At 39.2% G+C, this 27,107-nt stretch overlaps 1 protein-coding gene across 4 annotated transcripts in view; it reads left to right on the top strand.

The window, feature by feature from the left end:
- CNKSR3 (CNKSR family member 3) overlaps positions 1 to 27,107 on the top strand; it is a 58,955-nt gene that overhangs the window by 7,428 nt on the left and 24,420 nt on the right. For 2 of the 4 annotated variants that reach the window (XM_085541522.1, XM_085541521.1), the window contains exons 2-3: positions 20,632 to 20,795; positions 25,917 to 26,117. In XM_085541522.1, coding sequence (XP_085397648.1) covers positions 20,632 to 20,795; positions 25,917 to 26,117 — 365 coding nt within the window. The remainder of the gene's footprint in view (positions 1 to 20,631; positions 20,796 to 25,916; positions 26,118 to 27,107) is intronic. The other 2 variants (XM_015858202.3, XM_032443299.2) reach the window with 1 other exon arrangement.

The following is a 27,107-nucleotide window of genomic DNA, read 5'->3' as shown; positions in this document are numbered from 1 at the left end:
CATCCTTTTATCTTTAATGTTAATGATATCTTTTCTTATCTCACCGAGTCTTGTATGACTGGAATGAAGTTTGCTGGGTGAATGCTTTATGAACAGCTCAGTAATAAGCCTATTCTGTCATTAAATAAAAGATAACTTTTCAGATACAGATGCTTTCCCAGCCCAAACAGAAGTGCAGGGCTTAAGGTGTTGCTTCCTTTGTTTGTGTTGTAAATTTACTGGTCAATGAGGCAAGGCTTCTGTTGAGTTTCTTGCCTTTGTGCCTCGCAAAAGACCCCTGTGTAACCAAGGGGGATTTCTGCCTGCTGTTGCCCATTGTCCTGAGCTGAAGTCCTTGGCAGGGTGTTTCCTCCTCCATGAACTAAGTGTGGTGAGAGGGCTGTGTCCTCACTGTGATAGCCAAAAGGCAGCCCTTTAGTTATGGCCAGATGTACAAAGTAGGATGAAGACCTGCTGGCCTCATTGTCGGGGTCGCAGTATCATGGCTTCAGTATTGAGGAAGCAGAATGATGTACTGAGTGGATACTAGTGCTGTGCTGCTGAGGAAGCTTGTGTTTCGGTTGAGGATAGGAGGGAGATGAGAACAATAAGAGCTGAAGCCCTATTTTTGTCCTGCTGTGCAGGAGGCTCCCTAGGAAGGAGGGCTGTGAGTGCAAGTTCAGACATGCCTGAGGAATGTGGACTGAAAAGCACGTGAAGGTCCAGGATGCAGCTGTGCCCATAGGAGTACTGCAAAGCCTAACTGGAGTGTTTTCTCATCTCCCTTGCTTCCTCAGCACTTGTAGCAGGGATTTCTAGTCAGTGCTTGGCTAGCCGTCCTCTACAAGGTGCAAGATTGTTGCTAGCTTCACTAGTGGGGTCCCCAAGGGATTGAGGCAAAAGATAATTTAGTAATTTTTGGCATTCCTAATGCAAGCTATAATGGAAACTGTGGTTGAAGGAGGAATCAAAAGATAAATGTTTTATAAATTCAGCGATCTTGTACTCTGAGGGGGCAGATGTGTGTTTGATGCAATGGTGCGAAAGCTGGAGCATTAAAATGGACTGGTCCGAGTGCAGTGCTTCCACAGTGGGTACTTGCTGGCAGCAGGGGAGTGGGGAATCTGTTTTGATGGTTGCAGTTAGGACAGTTTTATGCTGCTTCCATGTTTTGCTGCTTTATTAGGTCCTGTGTACCAGGATGTTCCTAGCTAATTATAGTACTTTTATAAAGATTTTAAAAGTATTAAGATGACTGAAACTGATCCTTGAGAAATGAAGTATCTATGCGTAATAAGTGTACTCTGTGCCTTGTGCACTTCTTGATTTAAGTGTTATGTATCATTATGGTAGTACCTCTGGTGCTTCAGCCTTAATCTTCCTGTATGCCTCAGTTGGGAGCTGCTGTGTTACTCTCTTTTTAAAGGTAGGGAGTTAAAATTGTGAGGAGTTCAAGTATGTCTGTGTTATGTGGTGCAGTTTTAACTAACGTAAAGTTGGCTATCTATGTACAAGAAACAGCATTAGCATTGTTGTCTTTGCTGTTTTGTCTCTGAATGCAGACCAAGTGCTAGGTCCTGTACTTTGGCCACAACAACACCAGACAACATTACAGGCTTGGGGCAGAGTGGCTGGGAGATTTGGGAAGAAACTGACCTGGTGGTGGTGATTGGTGCTCAGCTGAACATGAGCCAGCAGTGTGCCCAGGTGGCTAAGGAGGCTGACGGCATCCTGGCTTGTATCAGAAATAGTGTTGCCAGCAGGAGCAAGGAGTGGCCATCCCTCTGTACTCAGCATTGGTGGGACTGCACCATGAATACTGTGTTCAGAGTACTTGCTACAAGAAAAAATTTGATGTGATAGAACATGTCTAGAGAAAGGCAATGAAGCTGTGAGGGGTATAGAACACAAGTCTTATGGGGAGCAACTGAGGGAGATGGGATTGTTTAGTCTTGAAAAGAGAAGGGTTGGGGAGACCTCATTGTTCTCTACAGCTACCTGAAGGGAGGTTGTGCGAGGTAGGGGTTGGCCTCTTCTCGTGTAACTGGAGATAGAACGGTCTAGGTTGCTCTAGGCTATGTTGAATACTGCAGAGGTCCCTATAGAGTGTAATCGTGAAAATGAAAGCATGTTGATCTTCCATCTAGGTCCATCCTGCGGTGTCTGCTGCAGAACAGTGAACCTTGCAGGCCCTGGTTCAATCCTAGTTTCTCCTTTCTTCGTAGTCACTCAAGCTGTTGTTGTGCAGAAAGTGACAACAGAACAGGTGGAGGCAAGGTCAGTTAGAAAAGTTGTGTGCATAACAGAAGAGATCATGGCTTCATTTAGGGTTGTTGAAATACTCCTAATCACTAGGCATTTGTTGTGGTTTAACCTGGCAGGTAGCTGAACTCTACACATCATTTGCTCACCCACCTCCTGCCAGTGCAGTGGGGGAGAAAAGTGGAGGAAAAAACCCACAAATTAGAACTCATGAGTTGAGATAAAATCTATTTACTGAGACAGAAAATGAAGGGAAAAAAAAAAAAAAGAAAAAAAAAAAAAGAGTAGTAATGATAATATGTTTGTCTGCATGTGTTTGTATGCACATGTACAAAACAAGTGATATACAAGCAGTTGCTTGCCACCCACCAACCAGTGCTCAGCCAGTCACCAAGTAGCAGCTGGCTGACCAGTTCTCCACTGCTTTTAAAAGGTTTTTTTTGTTTTGTTTTTTTTTGGCATGATGACATATGGTATAGGATATTCCTTTGGCCAGTTTAGGCCAGCTGTCCTGGTTCTGTATCCTCCCAACACCTTGTGCCCCCTAAACCCCCTCATGAGCACAGTGTGAGAAACTGATATGTCCATGGCTCCATACAGCACTGCTTAGCAATAATTGGTGTGTTATGTTGTTTTGGCTTTAGGAGAATGACAGCATCATATCAGATACTACAAAGGAAAAATCATCTCTGTCCCAACTAAAACCAGGACAGCATCTGATGTCTGGAAAGTTTTTGATTGTCTAATAGGATCTGTATATGGCAGAGCTGTGATTAGATTGTGTGCTATTCATTGTCTGCTGAGAAAATTGTTACTTACAACACTGAGTTCTTAAAATATTGCGTGAGACAGTAGTAAGAGATAGACGTGTGGTGATCATTGGCCTCGTTTGTCCTTCCTGCTTTGCTTAACACCCTTCTGCCCATTGTCTTTGCTGGGTGGACTACCTTGTACAGCTGTGTAAAAAGATGAGTAGCAGCTCATGTTGCTACATGCGGGAGTGGCTTATAACAATTGTAATTGACTCATGTGTAGCTGATACTTTTTAGATCTTTGTGGTATAATTAGAAACATTTGGAACAGACTTCTGGAGCTAGTTCAGATTCTTTTTATAGAAGAAAAACACAACTTTTGTGCTGCTAGCCATGATGGGAAGCCAACTGCAAAATGATGGTTCCCATTGATGCTAGTGGAAGTCAGTATTTGATAAAGTAGCTTGACTGAGGGTTTTGGGAGGCTTCTTAGACCACATGATAGGGTGTAGATGCTGAGCTGGTGAGAATCTTGGATGTATAGAATTGTCTCTTCAGCAAGGCAATTGAAAACTGGGTGCTGTGAGGTAGCCATAGGGCCACTAGCCATGCTGTATGTGTGCTTTTAGCATTGTAAGTTTTATCCTGGCATCTCAAGATAGAGTAATTGAAGAGGATTTTCAGCTCCCAGCAGAGGAGTCACATGCCAGACATATCTAGAGACTCTTGTTCAGCTGTCATTTGCAGAAGTACTAATTTCCCAAATTGTGAGCTTGTACGTATGTGTACAGGTTTCACTTAAACTAATGTGAGTTTGGTTGCTGAAAAATACAGAACAAACGGTATGATTTCTAACCCATGTGTAATTGAGCATAATGCATGTAAATTTATAGGCCAATAACATCCTCACTCTTCAAAAAAATTAAGCATGGGTTGAAGTAATAGTTGGAAACTCAATGATTACTTTACTGAAATATATTTTTGCCATTCAGTATTCTTAATTATCACTAGGTATTCTAAAAAAAAAAATAAAAAAAAAAATAAAAAAATCCTCTAAAAATTACTTTTTTATTTTGCAGACTGCTTAAAGCACTCGCCCAAGTATCTTTGTTAGCTCTGCCCATGAATGCCCCCCCCCCACTGAAGCTGCTTCCAGCACCTAGAAATCATGCACACCCTGAAAGCAGCCCCAGTGAGGTTGTATTCTGTAAGAGATCTTTGGAAACAAACAGAAGATCCCCATCAAAACAACAAACAACATAAGCAATGACATCCAATTTGTCTAAAGTGCTGAAAGAAGCAGAATCTTATTACCACCCTACTAAGAGGGTGTAGTGTCTGCTCACGCTCTTGTCTCATAATCAAAAGCTGCTGCGTGATGATGCCAGGTGCAGTGGCTTACACAGATGTATGGCTCTCTTCTGCTCTCCTCTGCTCCACTTCACTTTGGAGAGTGAGGCTTCTGGTCAGTTTGGAAATATTTTGGGCTTGTGATTCAGAGTCCTTGGCCAGCTTTGCTGTTCTTTATCTTAGTTATCTTTGGCTTACTTACCATTATATTTTACAATTGGGTTTCTTACATTTAGGGTGTTGCACTTGAACTCCAGTGAGTTCTCTGCTATTTTGGGAACCAGCATCATCACTGCATATGTAACTAGGGCTCTGAGACAGCGTGGAATAGTGCAAATGTGTCAAGCAGCTGGTTGTTTGAAGCAATTACTTTAAATGGTTAAATAAATATTAAAAAATATGGGGAAGTGGAGGGGTTTTGTGATTGTTTAATTGATAAATCTTGCTTTTTGACACAATCTTTTTTAAAAAAAAAATAGTTGAGATGCTTTAGCAATGTTTTTTAAAGTGCCTATTGTATAGGGTGCTTCAAGGCTGGTCTCTCCTGTCACTGCAACAATGTTATCAGTGTGTTTCGCTTCTTCAAAGTCTTTTGTGTCTAGCTTGTTGCATCTGCCTTCTTGTTCCCTTCACTCTCTCTGCTCCCTTCATTGTTACTTTGTACGTACACCGCTAGCAGCTTTTGCTCTTGCAGCTCTGCATGGTCTAACATTTGTCTTGCCCTACTTGGCATATCTTTCTTTGCACATTCCTTAGATGCCAGTTGCTACTTTAAGTAAGATTTTTGAAGCCTTCTCTGGTCATTTTTCATTCCTGCGAAGCTCTCCTCAAAGTCAAAATCTGTGATGGCATCAATCTTTGCAGGCACAGCATGATGGCACTGTGAAATGACTGCTGTCAGCAGGCTGGGGTGTTCTTTCTTGTTTTGGTGTTATTTGGTATGTTTCAAGATCACTTTGGATATGGATTGGGATTTTTGCTCTTTAATCTTGATGCTCTTTGTGTCCGGGCTCATGCAAACAATGACTTCTAAAGAGAATAATTGACATAATTGAAGTGGGGAGTAATGTAGGCATGCAAGCAAGGACAGTGTATCCTAGGACAACCCAGCAGTGACTGCTGGGGATTTGTCCATAATGAAGAGGTAAATGCAGTGTTAGCATTTTTGCTAATGTCATGCAGTTTTGTGACATTAATGTGATTAGCTGGTGCTGATGACTGGTGATTCTCAGGTGTCTGTACTTCTGCCTTCCTGGTGACTGTGAGTGTAGTGTACGAGTCATCAGGGTTTCATAACTGTGTAGGAGATGGTCATGTCCATTTGGCAGCTGCATCAGTTGGTGCCTTACAAGCCGCTCCTTGACTAGCTCCTATGGGTGTAGCAGTAATCACAGTATTTGCCAGAGTGCACGCACACAAGAGAGATGAAGGTGAGTAATGGACTTTGTTGTAATCAGCCAGAACAGTTCCACATGGTGGTGCGAGAAGGCAGCCAAACTAAATTAAAGGGATCACCCTGTTTCTTCTTGGCGGCCAAGAGGCAGTCAGTTTTGCAATGCTGGTTCTTGTTTCCACTGTGGGAACAGACAGCAGAGCGTTAATTAACAGAGTTCAAGAAAAGGAGCTCTTGTGACTAATGAACTACTCCTTCAACCACAAAAAACCCTGAAACATTAAAACAGCAAGCTCTTAATTGCATGCTGGAGATGAAGGCCCTAGGGCAGGGGGTTGTTGCACCGTATTAACCACATACAATTATCAGACATGTAGGTTTCATGTGCTAGAGATACAAACAAGTAGTGTGCAGTGTGCTGTTACTACTTTAAGAAAATAAATTGGCTTTGGGCTTGACTTGTTGAAGTATGGTATTTATTTTTAGGGTCAACAGAGGCCTTTTTTGTACTTGCTAGGGAGGTACAAAAGTTATTCCTACTGTAAAGGTGTTGACCTAGTTTTCCTGGAAGGGACAAGCCATAGAGGCAGCCACTTTACAGTACTTCCAAGGGACAGTATTTTTTTGTTGCCTGCAGTCAGTGTGTGGTTACTCTGCTTAATATTGCATGTGATTGTATACTGTGAACATCTTAGTTTTTCCATTTTATTTCTTTGAAAACGTATTTGTGCTGTTTGCAACAGCAAACAAGTTATTCAGAAGCTTGATGATGGGATGCATAAGATGTGCTGTTGCTTTGCTAGGGAGTTATGCTATATAGTAGCTTCCATAGGGATGGGGAGTGTGATGTACTGAGGATCTGCTCTTTCTCCCTGAGCTTACTGGGCCTAGCTTTGGGATCCTCACTTTGGGAGTGGGATGTGCACTGCTGCTCTTGGCTCTTTTAGGCAAGTTGAGTGTTTTTGGTGTCTGTGGCTCTCATTCCAACATCTTTCACCATGGTTGGTATGTATACATGTGAGAGGGGATACAGTAGATGAAGCTTAGTGTCTGCAGGCAAAGGTGTTGATGAGAGTTTTACATCTATTTGAGTAAAAAACAAACAAACAAAAAACATTGGGGTTAAAATGTGTGATCTGGGTGGGATTTCTCAAGAAAGTAGCTTGGGGTTATGAAGACTTTCATGCTATCCTGTTCATGTGCCCATAATGCTTCTCTGTAGATTGCTTGCTTTTGAGTTATTGATACTTATGTCAATTGAAAATAAATACTGTGATAGAAAAACAATGAGAAAAGGTTTTGTGCTTACTGTTGTTGAGCCAGTGTGGTTATTCAAAGGTCAATCAGATGGTCTCTGTTGGGCAAATTTCTCAACTGGAAATTTTGAATAGCAATTTTCTGGTGAAAGTGCGCTGTTCATATCCATCCCTTTACCTGATTGCATCATTCTTCTGATCATGCTTTTACCATAACCTATATTTTTTCCTTCTCCCATAAAGGTGTGTTGCCAGCCTTTTTTTTCCCCCTCTAATAATCTTCCCTCTTGTGATTGTATTGTCCTTTATTCCTGCACTTTCTGTGGTTTTCTGTCTCAGATAGTATTTTGTCACATCATCCTTAACTTGGGTAGGGTTCAGCTTCACTATTTCCTGTTTTATGAAAACTGTCAGAGGATTCTGGATTTCTGTCCTCCATAAAGAAGATATAGAAGTGAGAGCAAAGAAAATTTGAGGAGTTATTAGTCTTTGGATTGGGAACCTTCATTGTTTTCCAGCTTATGGTAGGCAATAGACAGAAGTTCCTGGGAGCCTGTGGTGATGACTGACTGAAAATAAATTGACCCTTCACAGCTTTCTGCTTATGCATCTCTGCTACTTGTACTGAGGGCACTGCTGTAGTCGACAACAATTTCTGGAAGTTTTGACAGGGAGCACATGGGGCTGGTGTCATCTTCTCAGTAGGAGTCTTAGTTCGGTAATGTTAAGCCATATTTGAATAGAGAGAAACTATCTGAGACTGCTTTTTGGTTGTTGTTGCTTTTCCCACAACTTCTTAAAGTTGTTCACATCTTCATTCTGGGTGGGAAAAAAACCGTCTTCTCCCTTTCCCTCCTCTCTTCTCACTTCCTTCTTCTGTTCTCTGCTCTTTGTGATACCTAATGTTTAACTTGGGTGTAAGTAAGGTCACTACAGTACCTGAAAGTGAAGAACAAAGATGAACAGTAATCAAATAGGCTTCCATAAATTTGTTTTAAGTGAAGGTCCATCACTGCATGGTTCACAAACAGGAGTACTCTCCCGAGTTAAAATCAGTCCACCAGGTTGTTCATTCTTCCCTTATAAAATAGCATTCAAAAGTATTGCTCCTGAGTACAGAATACCTCATTCTTCTCATCTAGTGTTGGTCACAGGCCTAAAAAGTTATTCAATTTCCCATAAAACCCTGCATGTACTTCTACTGATTATCTCTACTGTCTGTGCTGATTTGGAAAGTACACTGAAGTTCTGTAATAGGCAGTGGGAAACATAAGGTCTCTGAGGATTGTTAACAGATATCTCACATTAGTGTCCAGCCATACCCTTGTGGTTATGTTCCTGGGGAAGCTAGAGCACTGTCTGTGTTCTGGAAAATGCAGTATGATCTGATTCATCTACATAAGCATACATGAGAGTCTCAGTGGACTTTCAGTGCAGCCATGAGGAATGAGGATGAGCAACTGGATTTAATGTGAAGCAGGAACACAAACTTGTCACTGTGATGCAGAAGTTTATAGGTGACCTTCTGATCACTGCTGCTAATAGAACAGTAGAACTATGAGTTATTTTTAGCACTTAATGTAATGTTTGAAACTCAAGATCAGGGTCTGTGTGTTAAAGATTCGACATATGCTGCTCTAAAAGGTCTAAATTGTGTCAGACTTAAAGAATGCAAGCAATCTGTGGGATTAGTTCGTCTCTCTCAAACATGGGACTGAATGCCTCAAGTCTGTATGCCACTCACTCTGTTATCAGTGAGGCTGGTAAATAGTATTTTATTAATTTAACTGTTTTGCCTTGTGAAGAGGGAACTTCTTCTTTCAGATAGCTTTCAATTTTTGACATTTTGAGAAGTCTGATCTTGGGATGGTGCTGATGTAATGTTAGCCCATTAACAACAGCAGCATACAATTTACAATTGAAATTATAGGAATTTATAAATTCCTCTCTAAATTGTATGGGAGTGCTTTGATGTCTGGAGATGTTATGAAGATTATTTTAAAATCTGGTTGTGAATTACATTCAAGCATAATAATAGCAAATTAAGGTGAGGCAGAAAAGTAGAGTCCAGGGAAACTACCTCTTGGTATGTTGGAATTTGTATACCTGCTTCTTGGAAAACAGAAGCAAGGAGATGTTTTAAAAGGGGGGAGCAATATGCTGATGGACATACCTGTCTTCTTTCATTCAAGTCCATGATGCCAAATACAGTCCTGCAACATCTCTCGAGTTCCTTCCAAATGGCATCTATGTATTTTCTAAAATCTTTGCCTTGCTCTGTAATAATTCACTGCCATGCTGTGTACTTGTGTCTTATCATGGTGTATGTTGTTCCACAACACAGAGCTGCTGCTTGCAGCATTTCTGTGGTGTTCCGGTTTACCTCCCTGAAGATGTTCAAGCACTGCCTGATCACCTGATGGGCCTGCTTATCACCTCTAGTTTGGCTCTCTGTCACTTGGAAGGTTCTTTGGTAGCTGTGTGGTGGCATTATGCACATGCAAAACAAGAGAATCAGGGACATTTTTCACTCAGGGTGGTGATGCACTGGGACTGGTTGTTTGTGGATGCCCCATACCTGGAGGCATTTAAGGCCAGGCTGGATGTGGCTCTGGACAGCCTGGTCTGGTGGCTGGATTGCCTACCCCACAGCAGGGGGGTTGAAACTTTGAGGTTCTTTTTAATCCAGACCATTCTAAATTCTGTGACACTGGGGAGAGGTGGTATGGGTGATGGGAAGACTGGGGCTAAAGAATCAGTCTTCAGCCATACGGAATGACTATCCTAATTCCATAATTTCCTCAGCTTCCTGAGCTTCTGCCTCTAAGGGCTTAAATGATTCCATATCCTGTTGTGGGTGAAGCTACAGTATGAATTTCATTGAAATAATAAAATGAAAGTAAGTTATTTCCATTAAAAAAGTCTGGTTCTTGTAATCTTGTGGGTGACTTTATAGCTAGCACTGGGACTGTGTTTTAAGTTTAATGTAATTATACTTCCATAAGTAACATGGTAAAGTATTTAAAGGCTTGTTTTGGGTAAAAGTTCTCCTGTATTAAGTGTGTTAGAATAATGGTATAAAAACAAAATGAAAAAACAAATTCCAACGCATCCAACCATGCTGAAAGTTTAGGGAAATATATTTCCTTGTGGGTTTCATTGATTTAGTGAAAAATGTCTCTTCTGAAATGAAATGAGTTTCTGAGGTGAGAGTGTGGACTTGTTGCTGAGAGTCAGAGTGCTGGGCTATATTGGAGCTGGAGTGGTGACTGGGTTCTTGCCCCAGTTCTTGTTGCCATCTAGTTGCAGAAGAGATGAGTGCTATGAAATGCTCATGGATGATTCATTTCAGAGGCACTCAGTCCAAATATTGTGTATAGGCAAGAGCATGTGACAAAAAAGGTAGATTCCCTACAAAGCCTGGCACTGTGTGGAGCTGTGCAGAGGTCAGTGAAAGAGCGCAATGGCCCTACTCTGCAAGAAGCTGCAAATTCACTTTTGAGTATAACTTGAAAATGTGTTGGTTGACATGTTTTGTTATGTACTTAGCATGAAGAAAAAAGAGAGTTAAAACAGGCTCTAATGGGATGAGGAAAAAGTCACAGTGGAATCATAAACTTTCCTCCACTTCTTGCTTTTGATTCTTCTGCTTGCTTTTGTTTCCTGATGGAGGAAGACTCAGTGGTTCTTTGAGCCTCTGTGTATTGGGAAGCAACATCTGAGCATTCAAAATGAGTTTTTCAAGCCTTAGATGGAACAGAGCCTCTGTGCTTAAACTTCTGTAAATGTTTCATTGCCAAATCTCTGATGCAGTATTTATGGACAGCACTTTATGTCACCAACAGATTCTAAGATGGATTCGTTTATTCTGATGTACTTGGAACTTGTTGTTTGAGTGGAGTAATGAGGCAGCTGATGTATGTTAAGTAACTTCCATTGATTTAGTAATACACATTGGTTGCAAGCAACAAAATAGGATAGAAAGAATTTTCCAGAGTGTAGGATAGATCTGACAGTATTTTTAGATTAAAAAAAAGTATCCTCTCACATATTTCCCTTGGTGCAGACACTTAGAGTGTCATCTTTCTTTCTTCTAATGCGTCCATGTGACTTAAAGGCCCTGTTGAGTGACTGTTCTTATACCATGCTAAAGACTCCATATTTGTGTTGTATTAGGCTGACACTGCTAATTGTATCTTTACAAGGAGGATGGTTTTATTGGATTGTTACAAACCCTAATCTTCTACAGTATGGGGAGCCATCATATTTTAAGCTTTGTGGATTTAAAAACCCTTTTTTGGGGGGGATGGAAAAGTTGATAGGCAGGTATAATCCAAAAAGCTTATTTGGAAAAAGCAGCAAAATATGGATAATGCATGTGAAAGTGCTTCCATAGCAATCGAGAGCTATTCTAAACCTAATTTAATTACAGCTATTTTAAACGCAACCAACAGACAAATAGGCGTGCATTTGCATGCATTGGTATACTGGGCAGAGAAATGTTTTCTTGTTTCTGTCTGGAATGCATAGTACTACAAAGTAGTATATATAGTCTAGGTGCTACATGGGCTTATATAATAAAGCTCCAGAAGCGTTTGGTTACAGCTACAGTATACTGCCATTTTGTTTGGGTTTTTGTTTTGTTTTTGTTTTTTGCCTTGCTCACGCTTTAATATATATAAATACCTGAGAATGAGTGCAAGTTGCATCTTGCCACAAGTAGGATACTGCTTTTACTATGAAGTCAAGGAGGATGTTGTCAGTAGTGTCCCTGAAGACAACTTGTGGTATTGGCTCGGAAACTATTTGGGTTTGTCTACCTAGGGCATGTGTGTTCTCTGTTTTAATATGTTTTCCATATAACTGCTGAATGTTGACTTTCATAGCATATTTTGTTGAAACTTAGAGTGCCAGGTCTATCTGCAGAGAACATATGGGTAAGCTCTGCTTTCCTCTTGTTTATGTAGTTTGCCAAACAAAATCTGTTTCAGCATAGAAAGAATGCCTTTGCCAAATGTAGCTGGTCAGTAAGTGATGTAGTTTGTTCTTAAAAAAGGAGGAACAAGGTGTGAGACATGTTGTGTTGTGCATCTCAAGAAACTTTTCAGATGCATAACTGTGGTGTAGGCAGAGAATATACACCAAAGTGAGCAGGAAAATACGATGTACATCATGCTTTTCTTTTTTGCTCATCTGTCTTCCAACTTTCTCTGGTCAGCAGTCCCCTTCTGGTGGTGGTTGGGATTAATGAAGAGCTAGAGCTGAGATGCTGCCAGCTGTTTGAGGTCTGAATGTGAGCCTTAATTACTGTTCTCATTCTTCTTTCCTGGAAACTGGTTCTTCAAGATGAGCATTTGCTGTTGCACTGCTGTAGAGCCTGGCTGCCTGGGGCCGAATGGTAAATCCTTAACAAGAGAATCTCTGATCCCTTCCTTTTTCTTCTCAGTTGAGCCAAAATTTCAACCTTAGGGGCCCAACAGTACTTAATGGCCTAATACTGTGAGGTGAAGCCAGTCCCATAACCTCAGGAAGGTCACTGAGATGAGCTAGTGTGATGGTAGTGAAACCTGATGAGGCTGTGGCCTAGTGCATGCAATAGGGACCAACAGCTGCATGTGTATCTTCAGTCCAGCTTTGCTCCTGAAAAACGTAACTGTATGTGTATTCCGACCCCATCTGCCTTCAAATTATTGGGAGTATAATGCAATAGACTTTAGTTATTTTTTTCTTGGTATTGTCTAATTCATGTCTAGAGGGAATAACCTGCTGGATGGAAAAAACCTGTATTTTCTCACTCTGTAGCTGTGGTATGGTGATTTATTTTTTTTAGTATGTTGAAGTATGACATGATTGGCTTATGTGTGCTTTTATGTCTTCTATAGGGAGAGATTTTTCTGGTTAAACCTGTATTTCATCTGGATTTTTTTTTTTTCTCCAGAAACATGACAAGCCAGCACAATTCATTGTTCAATTTCTATAGCATTATATTTTAATCTTGTCTTTAATTTATAGCCTTAAAGCAGTGTTGTAATAAGAAAGCCTAAATGGAAAATAGGAGAAATGATTTTTTTTTTTTTTTCCCTTTCTTCTGAGTCCTTTTTTTATGCCTTTTCTTTTTAAGGAGAGCCATGAAAAAACTTGGCTTTAAGTTCTATCTTTGCAAGTACATACCACTTTTAGAGTTTTAGTTATCATCTACTATAGAATTGCTTTCACCTCAGTTTCTTGTATGCTACCAGCTATTTGTGTCAAGTTATTGCATTCCTGGCACAAGTTCACTCATTTTTAAACTCAAGATGCAGTTTCTGATGTCATTCACTCTTACAGTTTCCTGCTTACTGTTCATGTCTCCAGTTGAACTACAACCTATGAGGACAGCTGTGCGATTTAATGTGGCATATGTCCTAGTATTACCTGAATTTAAAAGAAGTATAATTTTGACTTTGGGGAGAAATTTTGTGCTGCTATTTTACTAACATGAATACTAGCTTTAAATAGGCAAGGGGTAACAGCTCTGTTAAGTTTTTGGGTGAAAGTAATTAAAAGGAAGCTGCTCTTTATGTTTGGTGCTATGTGTAGTGCAATTACAGAAGCGCTATATCCTGTGCTATCTGAATGCCCCATTTTGTGCCAATGCCAGGAAGGAATGCGTTTTAGAGGACTGCACAAAAGACAATATTGTGTGTTCCCTTCAGTAGGTTCCCTCTAGTCTTCAGCCATTTCTTTTTGTCCTTCAGAGTCAGATGAGACTTCTGTGGCATTTTCTTTAACAAGCCTGTTCACCTTCCCCTGAACTCCTACGGATTTTGATCACTCACTGCATAGTGTTGTGTGAAGAGTCACTCTTCATCGCTTACTTGGACCTGTTACATACTAGCTTCATTCTCTCTCCCTAATTCCTGCACTGAAAGTTGAGTCTCTTTCTGTGTTATTTTGCCACTTGTGGTTTTATAGGTCTCATGTCTTTTCTTTTTCAAAGACTCTGGTCTTACCACCCATGTCTGCTTAGTTTCCCGAAAATACTCTGTGAGGGAAGACTTAAGAAGGTAACATTGGCTTTTGTAAGAGATGTCTTGCTCTGTGATCTTGCTAGTTAAGCAAGTGTGTGGACAAAGACTGTTTTCACTCTTTCTTAGTCTTTCATATTGCGATTTTCACTGTGAAGTGTTGAAGCGTGTAGCTACCTTTCAGTGTCCAGTCTGGAGCATGATAACTGCTTGCTGGAAGGGTTTCAGTCATTGATTTTGTAGAGAGGGCTGAAAATAGTGTTGATAGGCTTCCTACTGTGTTTTCCAAGATTGTCTGCATTGGAATGACTAAGGCTTAAAAGTGGTCTCTGTAGCCCTTCTGATTAGGATGGTTTACAACTCAAATTTTTCCACAAGTTCCTGTGTTACAAGGCAAAGCTTTCCGGTTTGAATTTGAGGGATGCTAAGGGGTTTATGGATGGATTGGAATGGAATGAATTAATTTACTTTAAGGTATTTTGAACACGTCTAAGCAGTCGTTTTTTGCAGGCAAAATGCATTCACTGGAAATGCTGAAAATAGGAACATGCTGCACAAGTCTTTCTGTGCAAGTATCAGGCATGGGTGATTACAGAGGGGACAGTAGAGCATTCATGATCAAAGCTGAATGTATTACCCTTCTGTCTGTCCTGTTGTGACCTTTGTGAGGGAGTTGCCCTTTGCATCCCTGCTGGCGGGGAGAGGCCAGCAATTCATCTGGTTCCATCCCTGCTTAGCAGAGTGGGGAAGACAGGAAGCTTTGAAGCTATTGTTGCTGTTCCAAGTGATGTCTGTTCTCAGCAAACCTACGCCCAACTCCTGGTGAGACAACAGGCATGTCTGCTTGGTTAAGGTGCAGGTGATTAAACAGAACGGTGGAAGAAATGCTTTTTATTGATTATGTGAGGAGAACTTACTTTATGAATGAGTTATTTTATGAAGGAGAAGTGATGCTGATAATAAGAACCCTCACGTTAATCAGTTCTGGTGGTGTCCCCCCTCCTGCCCCACACCCTCAAGCCATCAGTACGTTAGATGGTGATAGTGCTATGAGTGATTGTGGAACTCATAAGATTAAGGACTGAAAGAGGAAGAGGTTTTACTTTTGTACATTAGACAGTATTTCGGGGTTTTTCTTTTCCTTGATAATCTAAAGTCTCTGAGCTGTGTCCCCTGTTAGTGGCTCACACAAAATGATAGCTAGACTTTTGTTTTGAAAACTTATGGAAAGATAAATGCTTGAAATCATAGCAGAGAAACATCTGGGGATATAGGTGCTAGAAATCAGTTCTTACTTAGAGCTCAGTTTATTACTAAGCTAGGTTTCTATTGACTGCTCTAGAATTATCTTTTTTTATATTAATGGACCTTTAATTTCTTGGTGAAGTCATCACCAAGTGAAGTCTGTAATAATGCAGGAAGAAAATGGCATCCATGATGTTAGAATGGGGTGGGAAATGTTCCCATATTCTAGAAAATGATGTGTTAAGTGTGTTTTCTTTCTCTTTCACCCTTGTTCTACTGAGTTCTAGCTTTTCTCAACTGTCATGCAGACATTTCATCTGCCTTAATTTCATCTTCATTTAATTTCATTCTCAGGTGATGGTTCACCTGCTTATGATGAACTGACATATTCCTTTTTTTTTTTAATGTTCATTTTCTGTATTGATAACATCCTACTTATTCTTTAATTAATTCCAGTCCTGAAATAGTTAAAGGAAATAAAGAGAGGAAGCTATCACAATGAGTTATAAAGGGATATGGAACATTAAATGATGATATAATGGAGTATGTCAGAGACTCTTACATAATTGATGAACTTTCAAAACTGGGGAGAATGGATTTATGTGTGCAAGGATTCTTTTGAGACTAAAATTGGCAACTGAGGAGACCTTGGAAGGAGAACTAACATGAACTAGAGGAAGAGTAACTTTCTTAGTGAGAATGGTCAAACTCTTGTGACTCTTGAATGTGTGTATTTTTGAGGCAGTGAAGCAAACTGATTTTGGCAGTCCCTCTTTGGCAGTGTTTTAAGGTCCTCAGGAGCCCCTGTTGAGCTGAGAGGCACAGCTAAACCCTGTAGCTACCATGATACACCAACTTCTGTGAATTTAGTAAAAAAAAAGTCACTCAATGAAGAAGAGGTTGGCTACGTGTTAATAAAGCTCTATTTCCCTGAGATGATGAGTAGTTAATTCCCATGGCTGGTGCAGTGAGGAAGGCAAGGTCTTGCCCTTTCTCTGTTCAAATGACTTGTGTTCTGCCTGCTTCTTTATGTCAGCTTGGACATTTTGAATTATTCTTAAGATATATTCTAAAGCAAATGATCCCAATCATGGTTTAGTTTTCCTCACTCCCTTGCCCAGTGTGTCTGCACCTCTTTTCACCACAGCTGTGTTTGAGTATATAGGTCTCTGGCCTCACAAAGGAAGAAATTATGGGAGAATGGGGCAGGGAGGGGAGGAGGAGGAAAAATAAGGCGGATCAGCTGGTCCTGAACCTGTGGCTGTAATATGTTAGTTAACTGATTTTTATTCATTTGTTGTGGGCAGGTTAGTTGCCAGTGTCCAGCACAGAAGGTGAGTGGGAAACACGACAATCCTCAGTGACTGTGCTGGTACAGTCTGTAGTATTTTGGTAGTCAGATGTGTCATTGCTGAATGGTTGATTTCTATCACCAGTAGAAATGTTAATTCTCTCCAAATAGTAAGCTGATAGTTATGGCTTGGATCCAAACTCCTCTTTCTACCCCTCTCAAAGTTATTTTGAATAAGAATTGAGAGTAAAAAATAACTTTCTCTAATCTTGGAAACAGAGTGAGATTGCTATCAGTGTAGATCTGTAAATGTAAGACACATTCTAGTGTTTTTGCTTGAATGCAGGGTATTGAATATCTTTCAGAATGCTCTGCACAGTTGTGGAAGGTTATTTTAGACAGAAAAGTCTAGACAGTTCTTAAGATCTATTGCACATCTCTACACCTGCCAAAACTTGGGAGGGAGTTTTGTGCAAATTATGTTACTGCTCCTCAGAGTCTTTTCATAATACAAATAGCATTTATTTATTTAAATTCGAAGTCACTGTTAGTAATGTGATAAAACTTGGTTACCATTGCAACTGGTACTTCTATTTCCATTTTCCGTCATTCTGTAGTAGTAAATGGAAAAGATCTTATTGTTCATGCATGGGTTTTCATTTACGTGCATGAAACAATACAAAGATTTCTCTTCAACGTGCAGTTGAGATGTGCTTTTTAAACACATGTAGAGCATCCAATGAATAGTTGGAGATTTCAACAAGGCTTTTGAGTAGGCAAAGAAGATAAAAGTAGATGTCTCTTCCAAGGCTAGAGTCTTAATTGTATTTTTGAAGAAATAAATACTAGAAACTATTTTCTTGCTTGAGACTGCTATGTTGCCCTGATTTATTGTGATATGTCTGAATTTAAATCAGTAAACGTACTAAATTTATTTCTCAGCTACCTTTTTGAGAACCGAATAATTGAGAAAATAAGTCCTGAACTGTTGCAAAATGTGACAGAAAGCAGCTTGACTTGCAGCACGTTTTGTCTTGCCTGTATAATCTGTAACCGGCTACTATATTCTGTCTACATAAGAACATGGAAACATCCTGTGCTACTTAGATGTTGCTGTTTTGAGCTACCTACTGAGAACACCAACTAGGGAAGTGTCACTCTGAGTGATGTGGACTCCTTCTGGAGCTTTTAATTCATTTAGGTTTCTTTGAAGCTATCTAGACTTTGTCCGTCATGTTAGGTCTAGATTAGGCACTGATAAACAGAGAAAATACAAGGACAAATATGTTTGGAAGAAGAGGAAAAATAAGAAATGTGTTGAAGTTGAAATTTCAATACTGACTTATAAACTTAAGTATTATTTAGTTAATTTTGCGGCATGGATTTGAGTCATTTTTCCTCTATTCTCCTTTCTTTCTCAGGGAAATGGAATTATTATTATTATTATTATTTGAATGTTTATGTATTTCATTGATAGAAAGTTGTACAGTTCCATAAATGTGGTTGCAATCCCAATTAAAATGTTTAAGACTTTTTCCATGTGTTTCTTAGAGAAAGTAATAAGGCTAATATTAGTAAGCTCATCTTAAACCATTAGTGAATGCTTGCCATAAGTGTGTGGGTTTGTCTTCACTTCCTGCGTTTTATAGTTTTGATCACTTAATCTTAAATACATTTGTCTGAGCAGCTGTGCCCTTGTATTGACTATTTTGAATTAACATTACAATGATTTTTAAAATTATTTTGCTTTGCAAAACAGTTCTATTGTGTGATCACAAAAGTATTGCTTTTAAGTACATCAATGAAAAATACTTCTTAGAAGAAGCAAAGTTGTAATAGAACTTTGAGAACAGACAAGCATGAATTAAAAGGAAAAGAAAGCAAGCAAACCAAAAAATCCCATAGACAAGCTGAAAGACATAACTGTATTCCTTGGGGGTTATATACATTTTTAAAGTCTCATGTTTTAGCACAGAACATCAAGTCAACATACACTAAGGCTAGAAGGCAAAAGCGTGTCCACGAAACTTGAAAAGTAAAAAATTTATTGCATGCTAACAAGTGTTTTATTCTAGGTGTTTGTGCAATATATAATGGGAACTATGGGCTTTCAGTGGCAAATGATGGGAAACAGTGGTCTGCAAGACAGCATTAAAAATTGGGAATGCCAAACATGTGTTCTGTATGTCAGCCTTGGTTGAGAATTTGCTTTAAAAAAATAAATTGTTAAACAATGAAGGCTAGATCGTTTTATTATTTTTCCTGGGAAAAGAGTTTGTGTAGCCTAAGGGAGAAATTGGTGCCTGTGGGAAACAGAACGCTGGGCTCAGTTTTCAGGATTTATGAGGCCTTGCCAAGACAGATGGAAAGAAAGAGTGCATCCCAAACAACTGTAGCTCTGGGATACTGCACTCATCTTGTATGCAGGATTTCACATTCATAATTATGTTTAAAATTTAAGCTGTAGACACCAGTAGCTCTGCACGTGAAGGAGTCAAGCCAGTCCAGCCAGATTTTGATGTGTTACAATAATTAAGCTTGCATGAGATATATAAAGGGGTGAATGTTAAGTGCCAGGCTGTCCATCCTTATTAATTTCTTGGTGAGTGTTATAAAGGCAAGTGATGTGTGCTAAGCATGCACCAATGAGAGCTCTAATCTTCTGTGAGCAGACAGTGCATGGTAGTAGTAATGGCTTGTCTTGCCCTTAGGAAACGAACAGTTTAGATGTGAGCCCTGGGGCCCCCTATGTGATTTGTCTTGACTGCTTTCTTGGCATGTGCTGGAGTACTTGCTTTCCAGGCTGCTACTACTACACCCTAATGGGTTGAACTGAGTACTTGTCTCCTGTTTCTTGTTTCCTTGCAGTTCAGAATGCTATTGGTGTTTCTCATCTTCAGCAGTCCATCTCGTTGGCTTCCTCTTCAGCCAACCCAGTAGATAAATGTCCTTTTTATAGTTGCAAGTTCAGGTTTTTAAAACTGATTTGCGAAGTTATGTAGTTATTGTAGATGTTACAAAATAGATGCCAAATATGTAATCTGAATCTTGTTTGTGTCAGCTATTTTTAGTAAATGTGATACATTTCTACCAAACAAATCTAATTGGATCTGTTCCTTTTGCTCTTGTTAGTATGCTGGAACAGAACAGTACTTTGTCTTTAAAATAACACAGCCACCCAAATGTTTTCCCCTAGACTGCTGTATGCAGTATCTTTAAGAACAGTCAAAACAAGCAGTATATATGAAGAAACACATTTAACACATGCAATTGAGTTAAAGGGAAGAGAAATCCTTTCTCTAATCAGTTTAACCAACAAAAGAACGAGAGGTACAGTAGAGAAAGCAGGATCATGCAATCATAATTTAAAGCAAGGATATTGATGTGACAGATAAAATGCTCTTAACTGTTGAAAAAAGACTTTGTAGCTACAAAAATAAATTAAATTTCTTATTGATGTATGCTGCTCACTTACCAAGGGGGAAAGCGCGATTGATTCAAGAAACTGCAGGGGCTCATAGATCAAGCGAGTAGTGAGACTTGAGGCAAACATCATGTTGGTTGCTTTGCCTTTGATTTGTTCCATTTTCCTCTCATCATTCAGCTGTTTTATTTAGAAGTGGATGTGGGACTGTGGGTTTTTGTTCTGTTTGTTTAGCTCGTGTTGGGCAAGATGTTGGGTTCTTTCTTGCCTCATACTTTTTCTTTTTTTCTGGTTAACTATTTTTTATCAGTGCTTTTCTTCATGGTTAGGGTTATATTAAGGTCTGAATCTATTCATGTCTCTTGCTAGCTTTGCTCGTGCTGACACTGAAGAGACTTTATTATCTTTTTAGAGTAAACGGGTCATGGATTGACTTAGGTGACCCCAAGATCCTCAAAATCTGCATACTCCATCTCTGCGCCCTGTTGGAGCAACTTTTAATCTTTGATCTCGCTGCAAGTTTCTTTCATAATTTGACACTAAGTATTATCTACAATTCCATTATGCCTTTTTTTTTTTTTTTTTTTTTTTTTAATAATGGTGTGAGGAGGGGAAACAAAATACAGAAATTGTAATCACATCCCCTTATCTTTCTCTATTGTGCTTTGTTAGGTCTGGATGATTGCCTGCAGCAGTACGTCCACAAATTTGAACGAGAGAAGATCAATGGTGAACAGCTATTACAGATTTCTCACCAGGATCTTGAAGATATGGGTATCACACGGATTGGACACCAGGAACTGGTTTTAGAAGCTGTGGATCTCCTGTGTGCACTGGTTAGTTAAACTGTGAACAGATAAAGAATTTCTTTAAATGCTTTTCTGGTTGAATATCTAAAGCAAGTCTAATGAAATCAGAATGCCTTTCACACTTGCTTTCTTTACGCCTTATTACAAAAGAAAGCAGTAAGTGTTTAATTCCTGCTGCTTTGTGTTATAGCTCTTTGACTTTTTCCTGATTGAGCTGTGTTTCTAAAGAGAAGCACTGACTGAGTAGTGTGGTGAGATCTTGTGTCTTCTGGTAGTGAACTGTGATTAAAATTACTATTGAGTAGGGTGAATTTGTTTTAAAGGATGGAACATGTGCTGTCAAATTGACAGATATTAGTGATTTCACACATCAACTGAAATGAGGACAGGGCGAGATTTTGTAGTCTACATGCAAAGTAAAGAAAATGCTCTTGAAGTAAGGGATGTTTTGATTACTAAGTAACTGTGCAAGTTCAACTCATTGGATTTGGAACGTAAGCTGTTCCTCTCTCTCACCCATGATATATTACTGTGCAGATGCTTTTAAAACAAACACAGTCTGAAATGAATAAGTATATTTCAGATTGTTTTGCTATGCAGCATCACTGCTGCAGGCATTATTTAAAAGCTGTAGTTTGGACACAGTCTTGAATATGTGTTTGATGTAGTGCAGTGAGTGAGCACCAGAGATATTATATACAATGACATCAGCTGGAGGGGTGGCAGAAGCTGTCCTGTGATTTCTTGGCCAGTATTGGCCTGCCCTCTGTTTGTCAGGCACATCTAGCAGCAAAAAAAGCATGTTCTTCTAAAAATGGAGTCTTTATTGCCTGAATGACACACGCTTTGTGTGCAGCAGGGAAGTGCTATGGACATCATTTCTACTGATAAAATCTAAGATATTGCATAGTCTATACTGAAGGAAGCGTGTTTAATAAAATAACGGTGCATAAACTGAAACAATTCCCAAAAAGTTGCTCTTGATAAGCAGTTTTTATTTATTTATTTTTGAACATTTAAAGGAAAGCTGTAATAAAGGAACTGAGTTAGACTGCATGTGATTCATGTGGCAATGGATAATCTAACAGGCAAGTGAAGGAGTCTGGTGAATTACTAAGTGTACTGTGTGCAGTCCTGACTGATATAATGGATGTGGCAGCCCTCAAAGGCACTTTCTTCTTCTTTTTTTCTTAAAATATTAGAATAAAATGAACAAAGCTGGATGACTGCCAGAACCTAAAGCTGTGTTTTATCTCCTACAATTTCCTTCTAATTTCCTTAGTAGACAAAAGTTTTGACCTCTGTCTCATTTCTGGAAATCCTTTGTGAAATGCAGTTGAAGTTAATGCATTAGACAGAGTTTACATATTGCAGCTGAAATATCCTTGTTTCCTTTTAAGAAGAGGAGGAAGAATTTCTCTATTTAAGCTATGCCCTTTGTCACCTTCTGCATACCCTTTCGCTTCAGTTTTTGGGATAATGGTAGAAAATCAGTGTTGATTTTTTTTTTTTTTTTTTTTTTTTTTTTTTTTGTTCCTAAGAGATGATGTGTCTTGGATTCTAGAGGCAGACAATTTTTTTCTTTTTAACATTGCTGTCTCTTTTCTTTCTGTATGAGAGAACAGGGGTTTTTGTATTCCACTGGTTATTACTTCTTTGAGAGTGGTTTGGAGGTATTAATTTGAGTTTGATTTTTTTTGTGTGTGTGTATGTGGTGACATTTCCTCATTTTTGTGAACTTTCATTAGAACCAAAGGCACTCAGGAACTCAGCTTTTCTTTTCACCATGGTTTTGGCTTATAGTATAAATATGTAGCACTGACTGGGCTAGCCAATGGTAAGACTTTGAATGTTGTCTGTTTTGGTGATAGGTAGAAGCATTGTGGGTGTTCTGGACATTTCTCACCTGTGGAGTTCTCAAGAAAAAAATTACCTTTTTTCTTTCTCCTATGGTAATTCTTCTCAAGCATTCACTTTTTCCAAACTCACTAGGTTGATGGGGGAAAGAATAATATAAAGGTAGTGTGTTCCTTGAGGAAGTACACCAAATACACTTAGATTTTATAGGGATAGAGCCCCCTTTGTGAGTGCTACCCTGTCAAGCTGACAATGTCTGCAAGTTGTGATGTTTACTGCTGCAGTATAGCTTAAAAAAACTCAATAAATCTTTCTCAACGGCTTTAGTTTTTAGAGCATTTCCTAACCTTTCCTTAGCAGCAACATATGCCACAAAGCCAAAACTGAAGAGGCAGCAGGAAAGAGAAAAAGCAGGGATAAGAAATGAAGATTTCTTGTGAGCGCACATTTCTGGTGCACTTGAGTTGGTGCAGTAAGATTTTTCTGAACAGTTGTTGAAGACCTATTTGAAGACTTAAGGAATTTAGATAACGTGTAAAAAGAACTGAACTTCCAGAAGGAGAGAAAAGTAAACAGAACCAAGACACATCAGCATGAATGCCTCCATCTTTTGGTGGTGGCACTTTTTGCCTGAGTGAGAAACAGAATGGGTGAAAGATTGAGTTGTTTGTTGATTGAACTGCTTGGTGGGAAAGGAACGAATATACATAAATATGCTTTTTAAACTCACATAAAACCACAAAAGGAGGGGCAGGAATCTTGGAAAATAAGCTTTCTCAGCCCATTTGAATAAGTGGGACAAAAAGGAATGATGGTGAAACTGAATGTTTACTCACTGTTCCCTGATGAGTTGCCTTGCCTGTTTGGACTTAATAAACATAAAATAAAGCAAACATTAATGGGAAATTAAATGCAAATGGAATTACTTTTAATGTGCTCTTTGGATTAGATTTCTGGATCTTTAACTACATTGTCCTATAGGAGCTAGGTTTTTTTGCTTCAAATTTAGTTTTTTTTTCTTGAGATTAGAATGAAGATTGAATGAGGATATTAATTTTAATTAATTAAAAAAACAAAACCAAGCAACAAAAACTACTAAAAACATACCACAACATACTTTTTTTCCCCCTTAGCTTTGTACCTTTTAGTAATACCATTAAGAGTAATGCTAGCACATTAGCAATGCAACAATGTATAACCTCATACCAGGAGGTCATCCTACCAAGTAATGTGTTGTATAAGCTATTGAACAGGCATTCAGCCTGTTTTTATTCACTTTTTTCCCAAACTAGTTTTTAGCTGGATCATCCAGCAAATCTTGCTCTTCTCACTGAAGCATGTGAAGATGACTGTGAAAGGGAAGGTGAATATTGCCCCTTGGCAACAGCAGAGCACTAGGTCAGCCCAGGTCAGCTGGGACTTGACTGCAGTGCTCTTTTGACTTTGGTTAACCACACTTTATTTTTTTTCTTTTATTTCAGTGCTTCAACCTTGAACAATTATTTGGTCAGTGTACTATTTCTCATTAAATATAATGGGGTTTGGAAAGAGCATGCTTTTGTGCTCATGCTCTCATGTGCACTTGCTCTCTTGTGCACCTGTGCATGCTCTCTTGCTTGTCATAGTCCCATGTGCAGCTGCCCAGGTTAATGAGTAGCAGGCTGGGAATGTTTGACATAAGGTGTTCTTGACCGTTGGCTTCAGCTTCTGTTTTGATTAGAGTAACTTTGATATTTTAAATTAGGAATGAAAGGAAAATATAACCTGCTGTGGTTCATGGACAATATCTAGAACCTTTTGATTACTAAAATAATAACCTGTTAAATAATATAACATGTCATTTAGAATGCTTCAGAAAAGCCTGAGTTTTACATGTCAGCTGTGTGTTGCTGTGAAGGCTTGTAAGGCTGTTGGTGTGCTGCTATAGTATCAGCGTTCCTGTCTGTCCTGAAGTGAGACTCCAGCTCTATGAGCACAATACAATAAAGAAGGGAATGGTTTTATTAAGTGGTTTGCTGCAAACCAACCCTTCAACAGACTGGACAACCAAGAGTGACACTGCAAATGAAGAAGAAATAACTGGTTATTTGTGGAGTGGTCAAGATAGTGTCAGCTTGGATAGGATCACAGCCAGAGCACGTACAATTTTTTACTACTGCTTGTTTTCTCACATTGTCAGTGAATAGAAAAATGTGCACAATGGCAAAGTTATATCTGTTGAAGGAGCATAATGTTTTCTGTGTGTTAGAGAGAACAGATCATCTCCTTTGGAACGGAGGTGGTTTGAGTTGTGATGACCCCTTTGTTCTTGAAATGTTCATTCCTCAGGACAGATCTGAAGTTGAAGAATTTGATATCCTGTATTGATGAGCTGTAATGCTCACTGTTGTGCTGAGTGGGCATAGTTCTTAGCCAGAACATTTCCTAAAGCATGAATTGGTTTTACAGACGTCTCAGTTTCCCTCTGTAGTATCTCTGGAAGAAGCTGTAGGAAGGATTTGTGCAGCAACTGCAGTTCGGCCATGGTGTACCTCATAAGAGACTGCTGAGCAGACCAGCTGCAGTCATAAGGTGGAGGCTCTGTATCTCTAGATAAAAGCGTTGTGTTGCTGAAGTCCGCCTGGAAATTGAGATTGACTTGGTGGAGTTATGTTAAAAACTATCTGGACTGGAAAAGTCACGCTGGGCTGATGACCCACTGCATAAATAAGATGAAAGAGGTTTGGTGAGGAGAATGTAAATATTTTAGAACAAAGATGAAATCTAATCTGATATATCAGCAAGTATACTGTTAAGTGCTGAGGCTATCTCTAATCACAGACATCTACAAAGCAGTGAGCAAAACTTCTTCACCTGAGTGAAAGAATTTTGGAGATGCTTAAATGTAAAAAGACTTGAGTCTCAAGATCTGAACAGAAGTTGTTTGATTAAGTTGTTTTACTACTCTAGAGGGGAGAAGAAAAATAGAAGTTGTATTTTCTGTCCACTTCTGGAAGGAGAGAGGCCAGCATCCTTTACTTCCTGTGTTAAGGGGGAAATTTTTGGCACATAGCTATTTTCAAATTTGTGTGGTCACAAGAATGTGTGGCCAAACTTTTTGGTGAGAAAGCATTCCTCCAAAAATAAAGTTATTTGCAGTGTCCTGGAACAGAGGAGGGGAAAAATAAGTGACTACAAGAAATGAATTTGAACAGTATTCTTGTGTATTTTGTTAAAATTAGAAGGTGGTAAGTTTACACATGGTAGTAAGCAAGTACTTTAACATTGTTTATTAATCTGTATCTTTCCCAGTCTGTGATCCTGGAAAATTTAAGGATATCCTCTGCTGTTGCAACAATGTTTTGTTTTTGTTTGTTTTATTGGATATATCCTCTGGACCCCTGCTTCTGTGTGGGAGTACTTCCTTGCCAAGAGCCTTCAGGGAAGGGAGGAGGGTATGTGGATGACATCCCAGTGAGTTCAAGTTACATAGGAAATATAGGTATTTTAAAGGTAATTTCGTTCAAATCTCTCTTTGCACAGATGTATTTTTGAGCAAGGATTTTGTTTAATCTATTAACTTTCTAAAACACTCCAGCTTGTATTATGAGCCTTTGATCATGGCAAGAATGGGGCCATAAGCCAGCAGCGTGTCCTAGCAACAAAGTAGTCAGCAACATCCTGAGAGCAAGGCCAGGAGTTAGTACCTGTCACTTATTTTCCCCTGTACCTCTGAGTACAGAGGAGACATTGACTATACTAAAGCAGTTCAGCGGAGGGCCACCAGGTTGGTCAGGGCAATCAGACAGTGCATGAATTTGCTCAAGAGATTTTTGAGATTTTGAAGGCTTGATTGGATAAAAACTCATAGCAACCTGGGGTATGCTCACAGCTGAGGCCATTGTGGGCAGGAGGTTGGACTGAGACTTCCAGAGCTCTGTGCCAGCCTGGGTGATGCTCTGGTCTGAAATGGAGGAGCTGGGAGTTCCTTGAAACTTGGACTTGTATGAAATTAATGTTGGCTGTATCTGGGTAAAGGGCAGCATTTGTTACACCTTTGGAGTGACACAATAAATATGTTGCTTAAAACAATTGTTTTAATGTTAAGAAGTTGTGATACGATTACATTTGGATTTGTAAAGTTGGAGTTGCTGGTAGGACTTGAGGACCTGATTGGTTTAAAAACTTTTATAAAGATGTTGTTGAATGAAAATATAACATGTAAAAATGGATTTACATACTAAGTTTAGTGTTGATTCAGTCCTCAAACCTGCAAACAACTGCTGTGCTGTAATCATGGAACATGGTTACTGAAAGCTTGTGATTCAAATATTTATTCTAGCTTTTGACTATGAAATTACATTTACTTCCTGTGGATGTTTTTATCTCTTGCCAATTTAAACTGTCTTTAGTTGTGAATGAAGTGTTGCTTCACTGTTTATATATCACAGTATAAAAACATTTTAAGAGAAAACAGTATTTATTTTCCTTCAACAAAAAGAA

The sequence above is a fragment of the Coturnix japonica genome, chromosome 3, assembly GCF_054131305.1.
Source record: "Coturnix japonica strain WE chromosome 3, WE-NBRP24, whole genome shotgun sequence".
NCBI lineage: Eukaryota > Metazoa > Chordata > Aves > Galliformes > Phasianidae > Coturnix > Coturnix japonica.
This window is presented reverse-complemented; position numbering and strand designations above follow the sequence as displayed.